General features: G+C 46.0%; 1 protein-coding gene across 1 annotated transcript in view; it reads left to right on the forward strand.

Moving 5' to 3' along the window:
• The window catches only part of galnt9 (polypeptide N-acetylgalactosaminyltransferase 9), a 382,222-nt gene that overhangs the window by 140,711 nt on the left and 221,382 nt on the right, over positions 1-20,129 (forward strand). Inside the window, exon 6 of the mRNA XM_086011929.1 lies at positions 11,229-11,346. Coding sequence (XP_085868055.1) covers positions 11,229-11,346 — 118 coding nt within the window. The remainder of the gene's footprint in view (positions 1-11,228; positions 11,347-20,129) is intronic.

A 20,129-nucleotide genomic window follows, 5' to 3' on the forward strand; every position in this document is an offset into this window, starting at 1 on the left:
CTCTCTATTTCTGTAACCTCCTGCAGCCCTACAACTTCCCGAGATCTCTGCGCTCCTCCAATTCTGGCCTCTTGAGCACCCCCGATTTTAATTGCTCCACAATTGGCGGCCGTGCCTTCAGCTGCCGAGGCCCCAAGCTCTGGAATTCCCTCCCTAAACCTCTCCACCTCGCTACCTCGCTCTCCTTTAAGACGCTCCTTAAAACCTACCTCTTTGAGCAAGCTTTTGGTCCTAATATCTCCTTATGTGGCTTGGTGTCAAATTTTGTTTGATAATCGCTCCTGTGAAACGCCTTGGGACATTTTACTACGTTAAAGGCGCTCTATAAATACAAGTTGTTGTTGTTCTAGATAAAGAATCTGAAAGCAATGAGGTAACGTTGGATTTGTACAAAGCCTTACATAGTTTGTGTTTGTAGTTATACATAACTGGTTGCTCAATAATGGGAATGATATGAAAGCAATAGAGAACACGCAGCAAAGATTCACTGAGATATTACCAGAGATTGGGGATTGCAGATACCAAGGGAAACTTAAGAAGTTAAGGCTTTTTTTCACTAGAGATGAGAAGGTTAAAGGATAACCTGGCAGAGGTTACCAAGATTAAAAAAGAAAGACTTGCATTTATATAGCACTTTCATGATTTCAAGACATCCAAAATCGCTTTACAGCCAATGAAGTACTTTTTGAAGTGTAGTCACTTCTTCAAAATAGTTGGGAGTAGGATTGGACCAGTAGAGAAAAACTCCAGTGCAGAGTTGATGGGGACAATGCTCTTTTTTGTGCTATCCCTATCCCTATTCCTATGATTCCAGATGCTCATTATAGTAAGTTTATAGAATCGTAGAATAGGACAGCACAGAAGGAGGCCATTCGGCCCATCGAGTCTGCGCCGGCTCTTTCGAAGAGCAATCCAGTTAGCCCCACTCCCCCTGCTCTTTCCCCATATCCCTGCAACTCAAACTCCCTTAAACTCAAACACAGGGTCTTATTAAATAGCCACGCGCACTTCAGATCAGAAATCGCAGTGAACTGCAGCACTGCGGCTCAGTGAGTGATGGGTGCATGAGTGCAGAGGTAAGTGTGCTGGTGTGTTTAAAGTGTTTAAAGAAGTTTTACTTACCTTTACAGCCTTCCTTCCTTCAGGTCTCGGGAGTCCCTCATCTCACTGGCACAGAAAGCAGAATGGCCGCGAGCTGTCAAAAATTGCAGCATTCAGCTTTCTGTTCCGGAGAGATCTCTAAACCATCCTGAGAGGAAGGAAATAACTTAGAGTACAGATTGTCAGTGTCAAACGCTGATATTTCATCTGTCAAAAGGTTTTGACAGATGAAATATCACTCTGTGATGTCATATGTTGCCGGGTGGCCCTTAATTGGCCGCTGGGCGGGCTCAACAAGGTCAATCAAGTCAAAATCGCGTGGGTTGGCTACAACTCGATGGAGGCGGGACTACAACCCCGAAAGTTGTAGTCCCGCCTACTACTCGGCTCCTCAATGAAAATCCAGCCCATTGAGTGTGACAGAATCCATTCGGTTTATGCACAGAAACATTAATTACATTTTCTGCAGTTGTCTGTAAAGAAAGAACTTACATTTATATAGCGACTGTCACAACCTCAAGACATCCCAAAGCAAAATCGCTCATAGAAAACAAAAAGACTTGATAGTGAAGTCATAGCTTAAATAGAGCATCTTTGAAAAATTGCATATTATTACTAAACAAAAGCATGTAAAAGTTACCAAAGCCTTTCCACCAGCTTGGCTGACAGTGAGATTCACTGTTTGAATTGGTGTTCACAGACACTGTGAACAGTTAACTAAAGCGTTGCCTTTAGTGGTTTTGCAAAGAACTGCTCGTCAGGGCTTAGAAAGACTTGCATTTCTATAGCGCCTTTCACAACCTCAGAATGTCCCAAATCACTTTACAGCCAATGAAGTACTTTCTGAAGTGTAGTCACTGCTGTAATGTAGGAAATGCGGCAGCCAGTTTGCACACAGCAAGATCCCACAAACAGCAATGTGATAATGACCAGATAATCTGTTTTAGTGATGTTGGTTTTACAAAAGGTAAATCGTGCTTGACTAATCTACTGGAATTTTTTGAGGATGTAACTAGTAAAATAGATAAGGGAGAACCAGTGGATGTGGTGTATTTGGACTTTCAAAAGGCTTGCGATAAGGTCCCGCATAAGAGATTAGCGTGTAAAGTTAAGGCACATGGGATTGGGGGCAAGGTATTGACTTGGATAGAGAACTGGTTGGCAGACAGAAAGCAAAGAGTTGGAATCATTTTCCGAGTGGCAGGCAGTGACTAGTGGGGTACCGCAGGGATCGGTCCTTGGACCCCAGCTATTCACAATATATATTAATGATCTAGATGAAGGAACTAGATGTAATATCTCCAAGTTTGCAGACGACACAAAGCTGGGTGGGCGTGTGTGCTGTGAGGAGGATGCCGAGAAACTCCAATATGATTTGGACAGGTTGGGTGATTGGGCAGAAGCATGGCAGATGCAATATAACGTGGATAAATGCGAGGTTATCCACTTTGGTGTCAAAAACAGGAAGGCAGGTTATTATCTGAATGGCAATAGATTGGGAGAAGGGGAAGTGCAACGAGACCTGGGTGTCCTTGTGCACCAGTCGCTGAAGGTAAGCATGCAGGTGCAGCAGGCGGTTAAGAAGGCAAATGGTATGTTGGCCTTCGTAGCGAGAGGGTTTGAGTACAGGAACAAGGATGCCTTGCTGCAGTTGTACAGGGCCTTGGTGAGACCACACCTTGAGTATTGTGTGCAGTTTTCGTCGCCTTATCTGAGGAAGGATGTTCTTGCCATGGAGGGAGTGCAGCGAAGATTCACCAGGCTGATACCTGGGATGGCAGGAATGACGTATGAGGAGAGATTGCGTCGATTGGGCTTAAAGTCGCTGGAGTTTAGAAGAATGAGAGGGGATCTCATTGAAACTTATAAAATTCTAACAGGACTAGACAGACTAGATGCAGGAAGGATGTTCCCGATGGTTGGGGAGTCCAGAACCAGGGGTCACAGTCTAAGGATAAGGGGTAAGCCATTTAGGACAGAGATGAGGAGGAATTTCTTCACCCAGAGAGTGGTGAACCTGTGGAATTCTCTACCACAGAAGGCAGTTGAGGCCAATTCATTAAATATATTCAAGAAGGAGTTAGATATATTTCTTAAGGCTAAAGGGATCAAGGAATATGGAGAGAAGGCAGGGACAGGGTACTGAGTTTGGATGATCAGCCATGATCTCATTGAATGGCGGAGCAGGCTCGAGGGGTCGAATGGCCTACTCCTGCTCCTATCTTCTATGTTTCTATGGTTGAGGGATAAATATTGGCCCCAAGACACTGCGGAGAACTCCCCTGCTCTTCTTTGAAATAGTGCCATGGGATCCTTTACATCCACCTGAAAGAGCAGACGGGGCCTCGGTTTAATGTCTTATCCAAAAGATGGCACCTCTAACAATGCAGCTCTCTCTCAGTACTGCACTGGAGTGTCAGCCTAGATTTTTGTGCTCAAGTCCCTGGAGTGGGACTTGAACCCACGACCTTCTGACTCAGAGGCGAGGGTGCTGCCCTTTAGAGCCACGACTGACGCAGTCAGCACTGCCCCCGAGCTTGATGCTTCTGACACCTATTAATTATCAAGGGAAGGATGTTTTGGTGTTTTGCTAACATATTCCTTTCCACGAGAATTGCAGCAGGATGCTTAATAACAGAAGTCTGTTTTTTACACTATCCTCTGGAGATAACACCATCTGTGTTTCATTTGTTACTGCTACACTGACAGTATTATTAGCCTGAGATCCAGAATGTCTTACTTTGTTTCACAATTATTAGTGTGGAAGACAGAGAGGGAAAGAGGGAGAGAAAGAGGAAGAGAGAGAGAGAAGCTTTTTTTAATGGTGTCGGCACTCGGAGTATTTGTATCTCACATCTCCAACATAGTCAACAACAACAACTTGCATTTATATTCTCGTGGAAAGGAATACATTAGCAAAACCCCAAAACATTCTTCCCTTGATTATGATTGTATTAAAGGGATCAAGGGATATGGGGAGAAAGCAAGGACAGGGTACTGAATTTGGATGATCAGCCATGATCACATTAAATGGCGGTACAGGCTCGAGGGGCCGAATGGCCTACTCCTGCTCCTATCTTCTATGTTTCCATGTTTCTATATAGCGCATTTAACATAGTAAAACGTCCCAAGGCACTTCACAGAGGACTGGCGGACAGCTACTGTTATTCCTATATTTAAAATCAACATCAATATCCTGGGGTGTCACCATTGACCAGAAACTTAACTGGACTAGCCACATAAATACTGCGGCAACAAGAGCAGGTCAGAGGCTGGGTATTCTGCGGCAAGTGTCTCACCTCCTGACTCCCCAAAGCCTTTCCACCATCTACAAGGCACAAGTAAGGAGTGTGCTGGAATACTCTCCACTCGCCTGGATGAGTGCAGCTCCAACAACACTCAAGAAGCTCAACACCATCCAGGACAAAGCAGCCCGCTTGATTCGCACCCCATCCACCACCTTAAACATTCACTCCCTCCACCACCGGCTGCAGTGTGCACCATCTACAAGATGCACTGCAGCAACTCGCCAAGGCTTCATTGGCAGCACCTCCCAAACCCGCCACCTCTACCACCTAGAAGGACAAGGGCAGCAGGCGCATGGGAACATCATCACCTGCAAGTTCACCTCCAAGTCACACACCTGACTTAGAAGTATATCGCCAATCCTTCATCCTCGCTGGGTCAAAATCCTGGAACTCCCTCCCTAACAGCACTGTGGGAGTACCATCACCGCACGGACTGCAGCGGGTTCAAAAAGGCGGCTCACCACCACCTTCTCAAGGGCAATAAGATATGGGCAATAAATGCTGGTCTCACTAGTGACGCCCACATCCCAGGAACGAATTTTTAAAAAGCAGGATAGAACATGTGCAGGGAACCAGTTAGCTTAATGTCGGTGGTAGGAATGATAATGGAATCTTTGCTCAAAGGTGTAATAGGTAACATAAGAACATAAGAAGTAGGAGCAGGAGTAGGCCATACGGCCCCTCGGGCCTGCTCCGCCATTCAATAGGATCATGGCTGATCTGAATCTAGATTCACGTCCACTTCCCTGCCCTCTCCCCGTAACCCCTAATTCCCTTATCTGCTAGGAAACTGTCTATCTCCATTTTAAATTTATTTAATGTTGCAGCTTCCACAGCTCTCTGGGGTAGCAAATTCCATAGATTTACTACCCTCTGAGTGAAGAAGTTTCTCCTCATCTCAGTTTTGAAAGGGCAGCCCCTTATTCTTAGATTATGCCCCCTAGTTCTAGTCTCACCCATCAGTGGAAACATCCTCACCGCATCCACCCGATCAAGCCCCCTCACAATCTTATATGTTTCGATAAGATCGCCTCTCATGCTTCTGAACTCCAATGAGTAGAGTCCCAACCTACTCAACCTTTCCTCATACGTCAACCCCCTCATCTCCGGAATCAACCGAGTGAACCTTCTCTGAACCGCCTCGAGAGCAAGTATATCTTTTCTTAAATATGGAAACCAAAACTGCACGCAGTATTCCAGGTGTGGCCTCACCAACACCCTGTATAACTGCAGCAAGACTTCCCTGTTTTTATACTCCATCCCCCTTGCAATAAAAGCCAAGATTCCATTGGCCTTCCTGATCACCTGCTGCACCTGCATACTAACTTTTTGTGTTTCATGCACCAGGACCCCCAGATCCCTTTGTACTGTAGCACTTTGCAGTTTCTCTCCATTTAGATAATAACTTGCTCTTTGATTTTTTCTGCCAAAGTGCATAACCTCACACTTTCCAACATTGTTAGGCTAACTGGTCTATAGTTTCCAGCTTTTTGTCTACTTCCCTTCTTAAATAAGGGTGTTACATTAGCAGTTTTCCAATCTGCCGGGACCTTTCCTGAGTCCAGGGAGTTCTGGAAAATAATCACCAATGCATCCACAATCCCTACCGCCACTTCTCTCAAGACCCTAGGATGTAGGCCATCAGGTCCGGGGGATTTATCCGCCTTAAGTCCCATTATTTTACTGAGTACCATCTCCTTAGTGATTTTAATCGTCTTTAGCTCCTCCCCCCCCCATTGCCCCCTGTTTGTCCAGTGTTGGGATATTTTTAGTGTCCTCTACTGTAAAGACTGATACAAAATATTTGTTCAGCGTCTTTGCCATCTCCATGTTCCCCACCACTCGTTTCCCGGTCCCATCCTCTAAGGGACCAATGTTCACTTTAGCCACCCTTTTTCTTTTTATATAGCTGTAGAAACTCTTGCTATCTGTTTTTATATTTTTTGCTAGTTTACTTTCATAATCTATCTTCCCTTTCTTAATTAATCTTTTAGTTATTGGTTGCTGGCTTTTAAATGCTTCCCAATCTTCTATCCTCCCACTAGATTTGGCTATTTTATATGCCCTTGTTTTCAGTCAGATACTATCCTTTATTACTTTACTAAGCCACAGATGGCTGTCTTTTCTTTTACTCCCCTTTTTCCTCAGTGGAATATATTTATCTTGAAAGATGTGAAATATCTCCTTGAATGTAGACCACTGCTCTTGTACCGTCTTACACTTTAATCTGTTTTCCCAGTCCACTTTAGTCAATTCTACTCTCATACCTTCATAGTCTCCTTTATTTAAGCTCAGTACGCTGGTTTGAGATCCAACTCTCTCACCCTCAAACTGAATTTGGAATTCAACCATATTATGGTCACTCATTCCAAGGGGATCCGTTACTAGGACATTTTTTATTAATCCTGTCTCATTACACAGGACCAGATCTAAGATTGCCTGCCCCCTGGTTGGTTCAGTTACATACTGCTCAAGGAACCCATCCCTAATACACTCTATGAACTCTTCCTCAAGGCTGCCATACCCAATTTGATTAGTCCAGTCAATATGAAAGTTAAAATCCCCCATGATTATAGCTGTTCCCTTATTGCAAGCCCCAACTATTTCCTGATTTATACTCCGACCAACAGAGTTGCAACTGTTAGGAGGCCTATAGACTACGCCCACTAGTGACTTTTTCCCCTTCTTATTCCTTATCTCCACCCAAACTATCTAGAAACTGAAAATATAATAAAGAGTGGTCAGCATAGATTTCAAAAGAGAAGGTCATGCTTGACCAACCTCATTGAATTCTTTGCAGAAGTAACAGAAAGAGTCGACAAGGGTAATGTAGTAGATGTAATATTTTTGGCTTTTCGAAAACCCTTTGAGTAGACTCATGACTAAGGTCAGAGCGTGCGGAATCAGCAGACAGGTAACAACGGCTAGCAAGCTGGCTACAAAACAGAAAACAGAGAGTAGGGGTTAAGGGCAGCTACTCAGATTGGCAAACGTTTGGAAGTGATATTCCACAGGGATCGGTGCTGGGACCACTGTTGCTCACAATTTGCATTAATGATTTGGACTCAAGAATCGGACGACACAAAATTGGGCGGTGCAGTTAACACTAAGGAAGAATGGCTGCAAAATACAAAAGACGTGAATAAATTTACAGGATGGGCGTGTAATTGGCAAATTAATTTCAGTATAGATAAATGTCAGCTGGTACATTTTGGTGTGAAGAATAAAGAGGCCCCATACTGCTGGATAATCAGAGTCTAAGCAGACTAGAGGAGCAGAGGGATCTGGGGGTATAGATAGACAAATCACTAAAAGTAGTGACACAGGTTAGCAAGGCCATAAAGAAAGCAAACACAGCACTGGGCTCATTTCTAGTGGGTTAGAATTGAAAAGCAGGGAAGTTATGCTAAACTTGTATCGAACCTTAGTTAGAACTCACTTGGAGCACTGTGCGTAGTTCTGGTCGCCATATTATAAAAAGGATATAGAGGCACTGGAGAGGGTGCAGAGAAGATTCACAAGGATGATAGCAGAACTGAAAGGTTACAACTATTGGGAAAGATTGAACAGGCCGGGGCTCCTTTCTCTAGAAAAGAGAAGGCTGAGGGGCGACCCGATCGAGGTCTTTAAGATAATGAAAGGCTTCGATAGGGTAGTTGCAGAGAAGATGCTTCTACTTGTGGGAGAGACCAGAACTAGGGGCCATCAATATAAGATAGTCACTAATAAATCCAATAGGGAATTCAGGAGAAACTTCTTTACCCAGAGAGTGGTGAGAATGTGGAACTTGCTACCACAGGGAGTGGTTACGGTGAATAGTATAGATACAGTTAAGGGGAAGCTCGATAAGCACATGAGGGAGAAAGGAATAGGATACGCTGAAATAAAAACAGAAAAAGCTGGAAACACTCAGCAGGTCAGGCAGCATCTGTGGAGAGAGAAACAGAGTTAACGTTGCTGAAAAACCTGTTCCATCTCCAACTTTTTCCAGTTCTGATTAAGGGTCATCGAGCTGAAACGTTAACTCTGTTTCTCTCTCCACAGATGCTGCCTGACCCGCTGAGTATCTCCAGCAATTTCTGTTTTTATTTCAGATTTCCAGCATCCACAGTATTTTGCTTTTGTCAAAGGATATGCTGACAGGGTTCGATGAAGAGAGGTGGGAGGAGCCTCGTGTGGAACATTATCGCCGGCACGGACCTGTTGAGCCGAATGGCCTGTTTCTGTGCTGTAGACTCAATGTAAATCAGACCAAAAAAATCATCATATAGATGTCTCTCCTCCTCACAGAAACTAATACCGTGTCGTCACTGAGAGGTTCTGAAAATTATTAAGTGGATTATTACTGCATTACAACAGTGACTACATTTCAAAAGTATTTTATTGGCTGTAAAGCGCTTTGGGACATCCTGGGGTTGTGAAAGCTGCTGTAGAAATGCAAGTCTGTCTTTTCTTTCTTCATATTTGACATGTTTTTGATTACTCAAGCGAGCTATTCTGATCATCTTCATGAATTAAATTAAAATCACATCAAAGGCTTCAACACTTGGTATTCTATTCAAAACATGTGCTATTTCTTTTCTATTTGAATTCAGAAGTTTTGAATAAAAGAGAGCGGGACATGTTAACTATTGGGATTATATCAGGACTTTGGCACGAGTTCACTGGAGTGAGATTTGCATAGATGGTCTCAAGATTGAGCAGCAGTTATTTGATTTAATTCACGAGGAAGATCAGAATAGCTCCTGAATAAAAAACTGTATCAAACACACCAACACGAAACGTAATAGAAAGATATTTTCGTTTTCTGTTCTGCTTAACGTTTGATCAAGGTGTTTAAAATCATGAAGGGTTTAGAGAGAGTAAATAAAGAGAAACTGTTTCCAGTGGCTGAAGGGTCGATAACCAGAGGGCACAGATTTAAGGTGATTGGCAGAAGAACCAGAGGCGACAGGAGGAAAAACTTTATACGCAGCGAGTGGTTAGGATTTGGAATGCGCTGCCTGATAGGGCGGTGGAGGCAGATTCTATAGTCGCCTTCAAAAGGGAATTGGATAAATACTTGATAAAAAACAAATTGCGGGAAGTGGGACTGACAGGATTGCTCTTTCAAAGAGCCAGCACAGACTTGATGGGCTGAATGGCCTCCTCCTGTGCTGTCCTACTCTATGATTCTATGGGGGAAAAATTCAGTTGTTTGCGCCTCCCGTTAGCGCCTTAAGAGGGCACTAATGGGACGCAAAGCAACTAGCGCCCGGGCGCGGCGATGTTTGTGGCGCTCGTGAAATTAACGAGACATTTTGCGGTGGCGCTAAACACTACCACCACGATCCCCTGCGCCGGCAGATCGTGACGTCAGTCGAGTGCGCAACGCCCCGGTAGCGCCCCAGACCAGATATTGAGTGGCGCCCCCTGCCTTACCGCCTGCGACTAGCAACGACAGGTTGAGGGGAGCGTTTTGCTGTCAGGAAGGGACTGGGGGAGTGCTATTTAAAGGCGACTGCTTCCTGCCTTTTTTTGTTGGTGACATTTTTGCACCACGTATTCTGAGAGAGAGAGAGAGAGACTTCTGGAGAGATTCATCGCTGTGTGAAGGAGTTTTGAGTACTGAGCAGCACTTTGCAGGTTTATTTTGATTTGCCCTTGTATCAATTTAGAAGAGACTGTGGGGGCTGCACTCTGAGCTCTTTCCCTGGGTCTCTCCATTGTTCTTTCCAGCAGATTTGATGTACAAGTCTCCCCAGGCCGAGATTCAAGGCTGCAATGAGCAGGATGTGGATGGAGAGCAAGATCAACCCTCCTGTTAAGTCTGTGTGTTATATTGAGAATTACTACACAGACCACAAGAGTAAACTTTAACAGGTCTTTACTAGTCGAAGGTCAGGGCGGAACTGCCCCATAAATCATTACACAGCACTTATATACCGGTGTGGTCACCACCGGTATTACAGTATACAGCAGCCAAGATAAAGTAGTGCAACTCTTAAAATAGTTCTCTTAAAGGTGGAACGGTTACATACACCACACCTCCCCTTTAAGGCAACAACAGAAAATGCTGGAGAAACCCAGCAGGTCAAGCAGCATCTGTGAAGAGAGAAACAGAGTTAATGTTTCAGGTCGATGACCTTTCGTCAGAACTCCCCTTTAAGAACTGGCCGGCGCCAGTGTGTCTGTGTTCCATTGCTGACTGACATCACATGAGCTTCGCCAGCGCTCTGAGGTAGCGCCTCGCTCCTCGGCCTTTGCGCCTTAAGACAGGTGTGAAGCGCCTGATTTAGCGCTCCAATCACCTCCAGGGGCGAGAAAAGCCAAGTTTGCCGTCGGAGGCGATAATTAGCGCCAGGCGCTAAACTTTGCGCAAGGCCGATAATGGCGCCCTGAACGGGGCGATACTGAACTTTCCCCCCTATGATTTTACATTCTGTACCCCAAATGTTAGCGGAATCTTTTCTCTTTCTACAGATGTGTTTCCCAGCATTTTCTGTGTTTACATAAAACTCAATTTTTTTAAACTCCACAGTGACGCACACCAGCTCAAACAGCCTTTATTTTGGGGAGTTGTGTGCAGCAGCTCAATTTCATCGAACCATAGAACGATACAGCCCAGCAGGAGGCCATTCGGCCCATCGTGCCCGTGCCAGCTCTTTGGGAGATCAATCCAGTTAGTCCCACTCCCGCCCTGTTCTTTCCCCATAGCCCTGCTATGTTCTCCCCTACATAGTGTTTTCTTCCCCTTTAAGCATTCTCACCGTTCAGTGGTGTCTCCCCATGATTCTAAACCTGTTCTTTTTTTTGTTGCCCTCTTTCTGTGCGCCGCAGGACACCGGCGATGATTGGCTGTTCGTTTGTGGTCCATCGTGAGTACTTTGGCGAAATCGGCCTCCTCGATCCTGGGATGGAGATTTATGGCGGAGAAAATATTGAACTAGGCATGAGGGTGAGTAAGACAGATGTGCACTGCCTGCGTTCAGTGATGGCCAACTGAACTATAGATTTCATATTTCTCTCCTTTATGGAATCGGCACACTACAATTGCATCAGCCAATCGAACTTAAGCAAAAAAAAGATGCATTACTCATTTAAGAAAGCGGAATCGATAACTGCATCTAATAGACTGATAGTTCTTTACACCAAGTCTCTTTAAAGTACTTACAGCAAGTTACATTCCTCCTGGTTGGGCCATTTGTGAGGGCTCAGGAATTCCCTCGAGGGAGATTATTTTCCTTTATAATATTTCGCGATCGTCTTTGTATCATGTTCGATTACTTTTTCAAACTCGGTTTTAGTAGCTGTTTGACACGACACATTTTAAATTCATTGAGTTTTATTTTGTGGGAAAACTGTTTCTTTTAAGTTAATTCTTGAGGATGCGGGCGTCTCTGGCAAGGCCGGCGGTTACTGCCCGTCCCCAGTTACCCTGAGGAGGAGGTGCTGCTGGTGCTGCTGGTGGTGGGCCTTCTTCTTTGTTGCGGTTTGATACAACTGAGTATCTCGCTCTGCAAATTCAGAGGGGCAGTCAAGGGTCAACCACATTGGTGTGGGACTGGAGTCACATATCGGCCCAGGCCGGGTCAGGACGGCAGGTTCCCTTCCCTAAAGAAAGAAAGACTTGCATTTCTATAGCGCCTTTCACATCCTCAGGATGTCATGAAGCCCTTTACACCCAAGTACTTTTGAAGTGTTAGTCACTGTTGTAATGTAGGAAACACAACAGCCATTTTGCGCACAGCAAACAGCAATGAGATAATGACCAGATAATCTGTTTTTTAGTGATGTTGGTTGAGGGATAAATATTGGCCCCAGGACACCGGGGAGAACTCCCCCTGCTCTTCTTCAAAATAGTTCTGTGGGATCTTTTACATCCACCTGAGAGAGAGCAGACAGGGCCTCGGTTTAACGTCTGTTCCAAAAGACGGCACCTCCGACAGTGCAGCACTCCCTCAGCACTGCACTGGGAGTGTCAGCCTGGGTTATGGGCTCAAGTCTCTGGAGTGGGGCCTGAACCCACAACCTTCTGACTCAGGGGCGAGAGCACTTCGCCACGGCTGACACCTAAAGGGACATTATGGCTTTTATGACAACTGATCAGCTTCGTGGTCACTTTATCCACTTACTGGCTTTTCAGTTCCAGATTTTTTTGAAAAAATAACTTAATTTAAATTCTCAAGAGGTGCTCCAGTCCTTTTCTTTTACTGCGCCCTTCGCTATTTCGAAAACTACAGTCAACAAGGCTTGAATACTTAATGAAATCATTAACAGGAGGCACAACACGTGAGAGGGCAAAGGTCAGGCTTGTCTCAGGCTTGCTGGCTCTAAATGATGCGTGTGAGGCCTTTGCAGCAGCTGGTGAAAGGGACAAGGCAAGGTGGCCCTTGCCACAGTGCTCTGTGCGGATGGTGCTACGGACAGGGTCGCAGTCATTTATTCTTCACAGTGTAGAGCTGCTGACGTAAGAAAACTACTAGGCACTTGGTCAGAGTATTAAACAAGGCTTTAATCGACTGTTTCACAACATGGAAATCTAGTTATCCTTCACTAGTTCCTGTTTACAAAATGTCCCTGAGCAAGCTGGGCCCGTACTCTCCCTGGACAGCGCCACCAGCAGGCCGCCCAGTATATTTCATAAGACATTTCCACATGAATGGCACGACTTATGTCAGCTGCGTTGGAAGAATTGGAAAGACGTGCAATTATATAGCGACTTTCACAAACTCAGGATCATCTCCCCCCTCCCTGTCTCCTCCCCTGGTCACCGATCACCCCACCCAGCCCGAAGCCCAGTATTGGGGGTGCCTCGGGCCTCACCATTCAGGCACAGGGATTGTACACCCCACCTCCTCCCCGCTCCCCCCACCCAAACCCCCCACCCCGCCCCCGAGCACCAGAAGTGAGCGTGCCCGAGTTTCGAGGCCGTAGTGTTATTCAGTATCCAGGGAAACCCTTCTCAGCAACTCCTGTGGCCTTGTGGTGCAGCCAGAAATTGGAAATTAGCAAGACTTTAGAGTCACACACACTCACACAAACACACACACTCACACACATGCACACATGCACACACACTCACACATTCACACTTACACACACACACACACTCACAGACACACTCACAGACACACACACACTCACAGACACACACTCACACACACACTCACACACTAACACACACACTCACACACTAACACACACACACACAGACACACTCATACACTTTTACACACACACACACACCCACACACACACACTCATACACACACACTCACACTTACACACACACACACACTCACACACTTACACACACACACACAGACACACTCATACTCACACAAACAGACACACTCACACAAACATTCACACACTTACACACACTCACACAGACACACACACACACACATACACACACTCTCCAAAAAACCTCTGAATCAAAGAGAGGGCCGTTCTCCATAACAGAAACTGGACTCTCGGGGCCAATCCCTTTCCAGAAAGCTGCAGGGGAAACCATAAAAAGCTTTAGACTGAAGTTGCCGCCGATGAACAGCCAGATATCACCGAAGGTCTCGTCGAAGGACGAAGCTCGGCAGCGAGGGTGCGTGTGTCGAGGATGACGACGTGAGCTGGCTGAGTCAAATGGGAGCCAGCGACCTCAGCGAGCCGGGTCTTGGGTAGAGCTCAGGACATAACCCCTGACCTCCAGAGGCAGCCCAGGCAAAGTCCACAGAAGTGCACGGGCTGTGGCCACTGTTGCCCTCCAGACCCTTTTACAAGTCCACACACGCACATACAGACATGCAACAGCAACAACAACAACAACTCGCACCTTTAATGTAGTGAAACGTCCCAGGGTGCTTCACAGGAGCGATTATCAGACAAAATTTGACACCGAGCCACATAAAGAGATATTAGGACAGGTTGGCCAGAGAGGTCGTTTTTTAGGAGCGTCTTAAAAGAGGAGAGAGAGACGGAGAGGTTTATGGAGGGAATTCCAGAGCTCGGGGCCCAGGCAGCTGAAAGCACGGCCGCCATTGGTGGAGCGATTAAAATTAGGCCAGAATTAGAGGAGCGCAGAGATCTCGGCGAGTTGTGGGGCTGGAGGAGGTTACAGAGATAGGTTGGGGCGAGGCCAGGGAGGGATTTGAACACAAGGATGAGAATTTTAAAATCGAGACATTGCCGGATTTTATACTATATACCGGTTCACACACACACTCACACACACACTCACACACAAACAGACAGACACACACACACTCACAGACACACGCACTCACTCACTCACACTCACACTCACACACGCACACACTCACACACACACTCACAGACTCACACACTCACTCACTCACACTCACACACACAATCACACACACTCTCACTCACTCACTCACACACTCACACACACACTCACTCACTCACACGCTCACACACTCACTCACTCACACGCTCACACGCACACTCACACACACACACACACACACACACACACACAATCACACACACACTCTCACTCACTCACTCACACACTCACACACACACACACACACACTCACACGCACACTCACACTCAGACACACACACACACACACACACACTCACACACACACACAATCACACACACACTCTCACTCACTCACTCACACACTCACTCACACACACTCACACTCACACACACACACACACACACACACACACACTCACTCACTCACACGCTCACACGCACACTCACACTCAGACACATACAGACACACACACACACACACTTACAATGGGCCCTTTTTTCATGGAGGGATTGAGTTATCCCTAGGTGACATTCCTGATGAACAACACAGCTTTTAAAGAAGGCCTCTTGCTTCTCAAAGGTGAATAAGATGCACGGTACCAGCCAAAGTACATTTGACTGACAAGACAGTAATAGAGCAACAGCAAGTGCTGTGAATCTTTCAGCCCCACTGCTCGCTCAGTTTATTAAGCTGCATTAGCCCTCAGCCAAGTCGCAGGTCACACAGCAAATTCATTCAGTCATTCTCAGCTGTCAGACTCTCACCCGCAGACTGCCGTGAGGTTTTAAACATCAAGATCGGCATTTCGTATGAATTGCACGCGTTGCCCGTGACCACCCTCGACCCGCCCGAAGGTAATGGGACTGGCACAAGGGGAAAAAAATTAAATAAACATGCCGATTGTGATTTCTGCTGGAGTGCGAGTTCTGACTCTGCAAGGTTACAAAGAACTGTGCAGCGAGGGTCGGAATGCCACTGCGCGCAGAAGCAGGTGATTCTGCAATCTGAGGGTCCGAGAGCACTGCTCGGTGAATCTGGAGAGACTGAGTGCTGAATAATTGCAGTTAAATTGTTGGCAATATGCCAGAACTAGTCTTCTGGGCCAGTTCCGTTATACTGCAAGCAGTGCATTCAGAATCTTCTCCCATTAAGTGTCCCCGTAGTTTAAAAACCTATCGTACTTAGAATCTCGAATAGGTCTCTCTTTGCTTGTTGAGTGATCAGAAGGTTGTGGGTTCAAGTCCCACTCCAGAGACTTGAGCACAAAATCCAGGCTGACACTCCAGTGCAGTGCTGAGGGAGTGCTGCACTGTCGGAGGTGCCGTCTTTCGGATGAAACGTTAAACCGAGGCCCCGTCTTGAACGTAAAAGATCCCACGGCCACTATTTCGAAGAAGAGCAGGGGGGAGTTCTCCCCGGTGTCCTGGGGCCAATATTTATCCCTCAACCAACATCACTAAAAAAACAGATGATCTGGTCATTATCACATTGCTGTTTGTGGGATCTTGCTGTGCGCAAATTGGCTGCCGCGTTTCCTACATTACAACAGTGACCACACTTCAAAAGTACTTCATTGGCTGTAAAGCACTTTGAGACGTCCAGTGGTCGTGAAAGGCGCTATAGAAATGCAAGTCTTTCTTTTTTCTTTTATCTTCGACGTGCAATAATATGGGCCGTTCTCAGCGAAGTATATGATGTTGCTGTCCATTCCCCCACTGGTTGTGCTTCAGAGGCGTTCCACGCTGGCTTGGTTTCTAAGGGGTAGTTTAGCATAGTCTTGCTGTCCACATGGAGCCTCGCTAGGTAGGTAGGCAGGTCGGAGACAGGGCTGTCACCCTACAGGGGCAATCCTGCGGGATACCCACTGTCGCACCAGAATTTGAAGGGGCCGTGTTTGAATGCGGGAGGAGGGTCAGCCGTGGCTCAGTGGGTAGCACTCTTGCCTCTGAGTCCGAAGGTGGTGGGTTCAAGTCCACACTGCAGTCCCTTGAGCATGTAATCTAGGCTGACACTCCCAGTGTAGTGCTGCACTGTTGGAGCTGTCTTTCAGATGAGATGTTAAACTGAGACCCCATCTGCCCTCTCAGGAGGACATAGAAGATAGGAGCCGGAGTAGGCCATTCAGCCCCTCGAGCCTGTTCCGCCATTTAATGAGATCATGGCTGATCATCCAAATTCAGTACCCTGTCCCTGCTTTCTCCCCATATCCCTTGATCCTTTTAGCCTTAAGAAATATATCCAACTCCTTCTTGAATATATTTAATGAATTGGCCTCAACTGCCTTCTGTGGCAGAGAATTCCACAGGTTCACCACTCTCTGGGTGAAGAAATTCCTCCTCATCTCAGTCCTAAATAGCTTACCCCTTATCCTTAGACTGTGACCCTTGGTTCTGGACTCCCCCGCCATCGGGAACATCCTTCCTGCATCTAGTCTGTCTAGTCCTGTTAGAATTTTAAAGAAATTCAAAGAAGAACAGGGGAGTTCTCCCCGCTATTTATTCCTCAACCAATATTGCTAAAAAAGATTGTCTGGTCATTTATCACATCAGTGCGAGTTCAGAACCCCTCATAATTTTGAACATTTCTATTAAGTTCTCTGCTGTAAAGTGAGCAATCCCAGCTCTCTACACATAACTGAAGTCCCTCGTCCCTGGTATAATTCTGATTTGTGCTGTGCAATATTTACATACAAGTACGTTAGACCTTCAGTACAAGAGTACTTTGTCTACTATTTTAGCAGGGGTAGGGAAGAGGGGAATAAAGTGATAATAATTGGGCACAGTCAAACAGGTAAGACCGAGGTGAACCCCCAGTCCAATTTGCATTCAGTGTTCGCCCCTCCCCCTTGGATATGGCTGCCCGCACTGTGTGCGTTGTGACTGGATAGGGGCAGTGCGAGGGGATGGTGGGAAGGAGACATCAATGATTTGGATGAGGGGACCAAATGTAAGTCTGCTGATGATACAAAGCTGGGTGGGAATGTAAGTTGTGAGGAGGATACAAAGAGGCTTCAAGGGGATATAGACAGGCTAAGCGAGTGGGCAAGAACATGGCAAATGGAATATAATGTGGAGAAATGTGAAGTTATCCACTTTGGTAGGAAAAATAGAAAAGCAGAGTATTTTTTAAATGGTGAGAGATTGGGAAATGTTGGTGTTCAGAGGGACCTGGGTGTCCTTGTACACGAATCACTGAAAGTTAACATGCAGGTACAGCAAGCAATTAGGAAAGCAAATGGAATATTGGCCTTTATTACAAGAGGATTTGAGTATTAGAGTAAAGATGTCTTACTACAATTATATAGGGCCCTGGTGAGACCACACCCGGAGTATTGTGTACAGTTTTGGTCTCCTTACCTAAGGATATACTTGCCATAGAGGGAGTGCAACGAAGGTTCACCAGACTGATTCCTGGGATGGGGGGATTTACCTATGAGGAGAGATTGAGTAGACTAGGCCTATATCCTCCAGAGTTTAGAAGAATGAGAGATGATCTCATTGAAACATAAAAAATTCTTACAGGTATTAACAGGGTAGATGCAGGGAGGATGTTTCCCCTGGCTGGGGAGTCTAGAACCAGGGGTCACAGTCTCAGAATAAGGGGTCGGCCATTTAGGACTGAGATGAGGAGAAATTTCTTCACACAGAGGGTGGTGAATCTTTGGAATTCTCTACCCCAGAGGGCTGTGGAGGCTCAGTCGTTGAGTATATTCAAGACAGAGATTGATCGATTTTGAATATTAAGGGAATCAAGGGATATGGGGATAGTGCAGGAAAGTGGAATTGAGGTCGATGATCAGCCATGATCTTATTGAATGGCGGAGCAGGCTCGAGGGGCCGAACGGCCGACTCCTGCTCCTATTTCTTATGTTCTTATCTGCAATTTGCACATCTAAAAAGTGTTATTGTTTCAGGTGTGAATACAGGAGGCACACCGTCAAAACTATCATCACTACAGTCTGTCAGAAAGGTTCTCGTATTGATAAGAAAACAGAATGGGCCGTAATTTGCGCCCCCTACGGGTGGGTACGACGTGCGCCCGCGCCCGCAGGGGCCGCACAAGTTCCGGGTTTAGGCATGCGCTGCACATGCGCTAAAACCCGGAACTTGCAATCTGTCAAGAATTCTCTCGCCAGATCCTCCGCATCCCCGGGAAAATGGCCTCCGTGGGTGGAGAGTTGGACTATTTTCCCAACTTCTGCCCAGCGAATGCCCGTGAAATTCTTACGCCTGGTAAAAGCAGAGGTAAGGCCCGCTCGTACCAGCGTAAGAGTTTTAAAAAACAGAAAAATAAAATCATCAATAATTTATACATTTAAAAACTTGTTAACTAAGGTAAGTTTATTTTTAGTCCCTTTAAAACTTGTAAATTTATTTTTCAAAAAATTATATTTTTGTTTTAAATATTTAATTAAATGCCATTTTAATTAATTTTAAATATATGAATTTTAAAAAATGTATTTGATGTCTAGGTGTATTTTTTGGGGGTATTCCAATTCATACTTACGGGGTTTCTGTACATACGGAATCCCCTTGAGTACGAATGGGGATTCCCTTTGTACATTCGTTGGTCCGGCTCACGTGATCCCAGGGGCGCTTGCGAACTGCGTGCGCCCGCGATACGTGGGCCTCTGCCCTCGGGTACCCGGAGAGCCCCAGGAACGCGAGTCTCCGTGGATCCCCAGGTACGCGGGCATTTCATTTGCGGATCGGAGACATTCCCCCGCGGGAAGCCTCCGACCGCAAACTCAGGGCCGTCGTGAAACCGTACACAGAAAGCGAATTGACCGGGAGGCAGGTGACTTTGAATAAAGGTGAAAAGATTCCGTGACGCATGAATGTATTTTATCCAGTTCCACCTCCATCTAGAGACACATTAGTTTGGCAGGTTCTGCCTCGGGGAGAGTCCTTGGTTTGGCATTCGGCCACTCGCATTTCAGAAGTTAAATGAAGATGCATAAACTATACAGTGCAAAAGCAATATTGAAATTTTCCACAAAGAGCATTGTCTTAATGATAAAGGGGTTGCATTTTAATGATGGTTAAAGAAGGAAAGATTTGTATTTCTACAGCACCTTTCCTGATCTCGGAACATCCCAAAGTGCTTTACAGCCAATGAAGTACTTTTGAAGTGTACTCACTGTTGTAATGTGGGAAACGCAGCAGCCAATTTGTGCACAGCAAGCTCCCACAAACAGCAATGTGACAATGACCAGATCATCTGTTTTTTTAGTGCTGTTGGTTCAGGGATAAATATTGACCCCAGGACACCGGGGAGAACTCCCCTGCTCTTCTTCGAAACAGTGGCATGGGATCTTTCACGTCCACCTGAGAGAGCAGACGGGGCCTCTGTTTAACGTCTCATCTGAAAGGCATTGCCTCTGACAGTGCGGCACTCCCTCAGCACTGCACTGGAGTGTCAGCCTAGATTATGTGCTCAAGTTTCTGGA

Source organism: Somniosus microcephalus, chromosome 19, assembly GCF_052327205.1.
Source record: "Somniosus microcephalus isolate GS21.2 chromosome 19, FLI_Smic_1.0, whole genome shotgun sequence".
Taxonomy (NCBI): domain Eukaryota; kingdom Metazoa; phylum Chordata; class Chondrichthyes; order Squaliformes; family Somniosidae; genus Somniosus; species Somniosus microcephalus.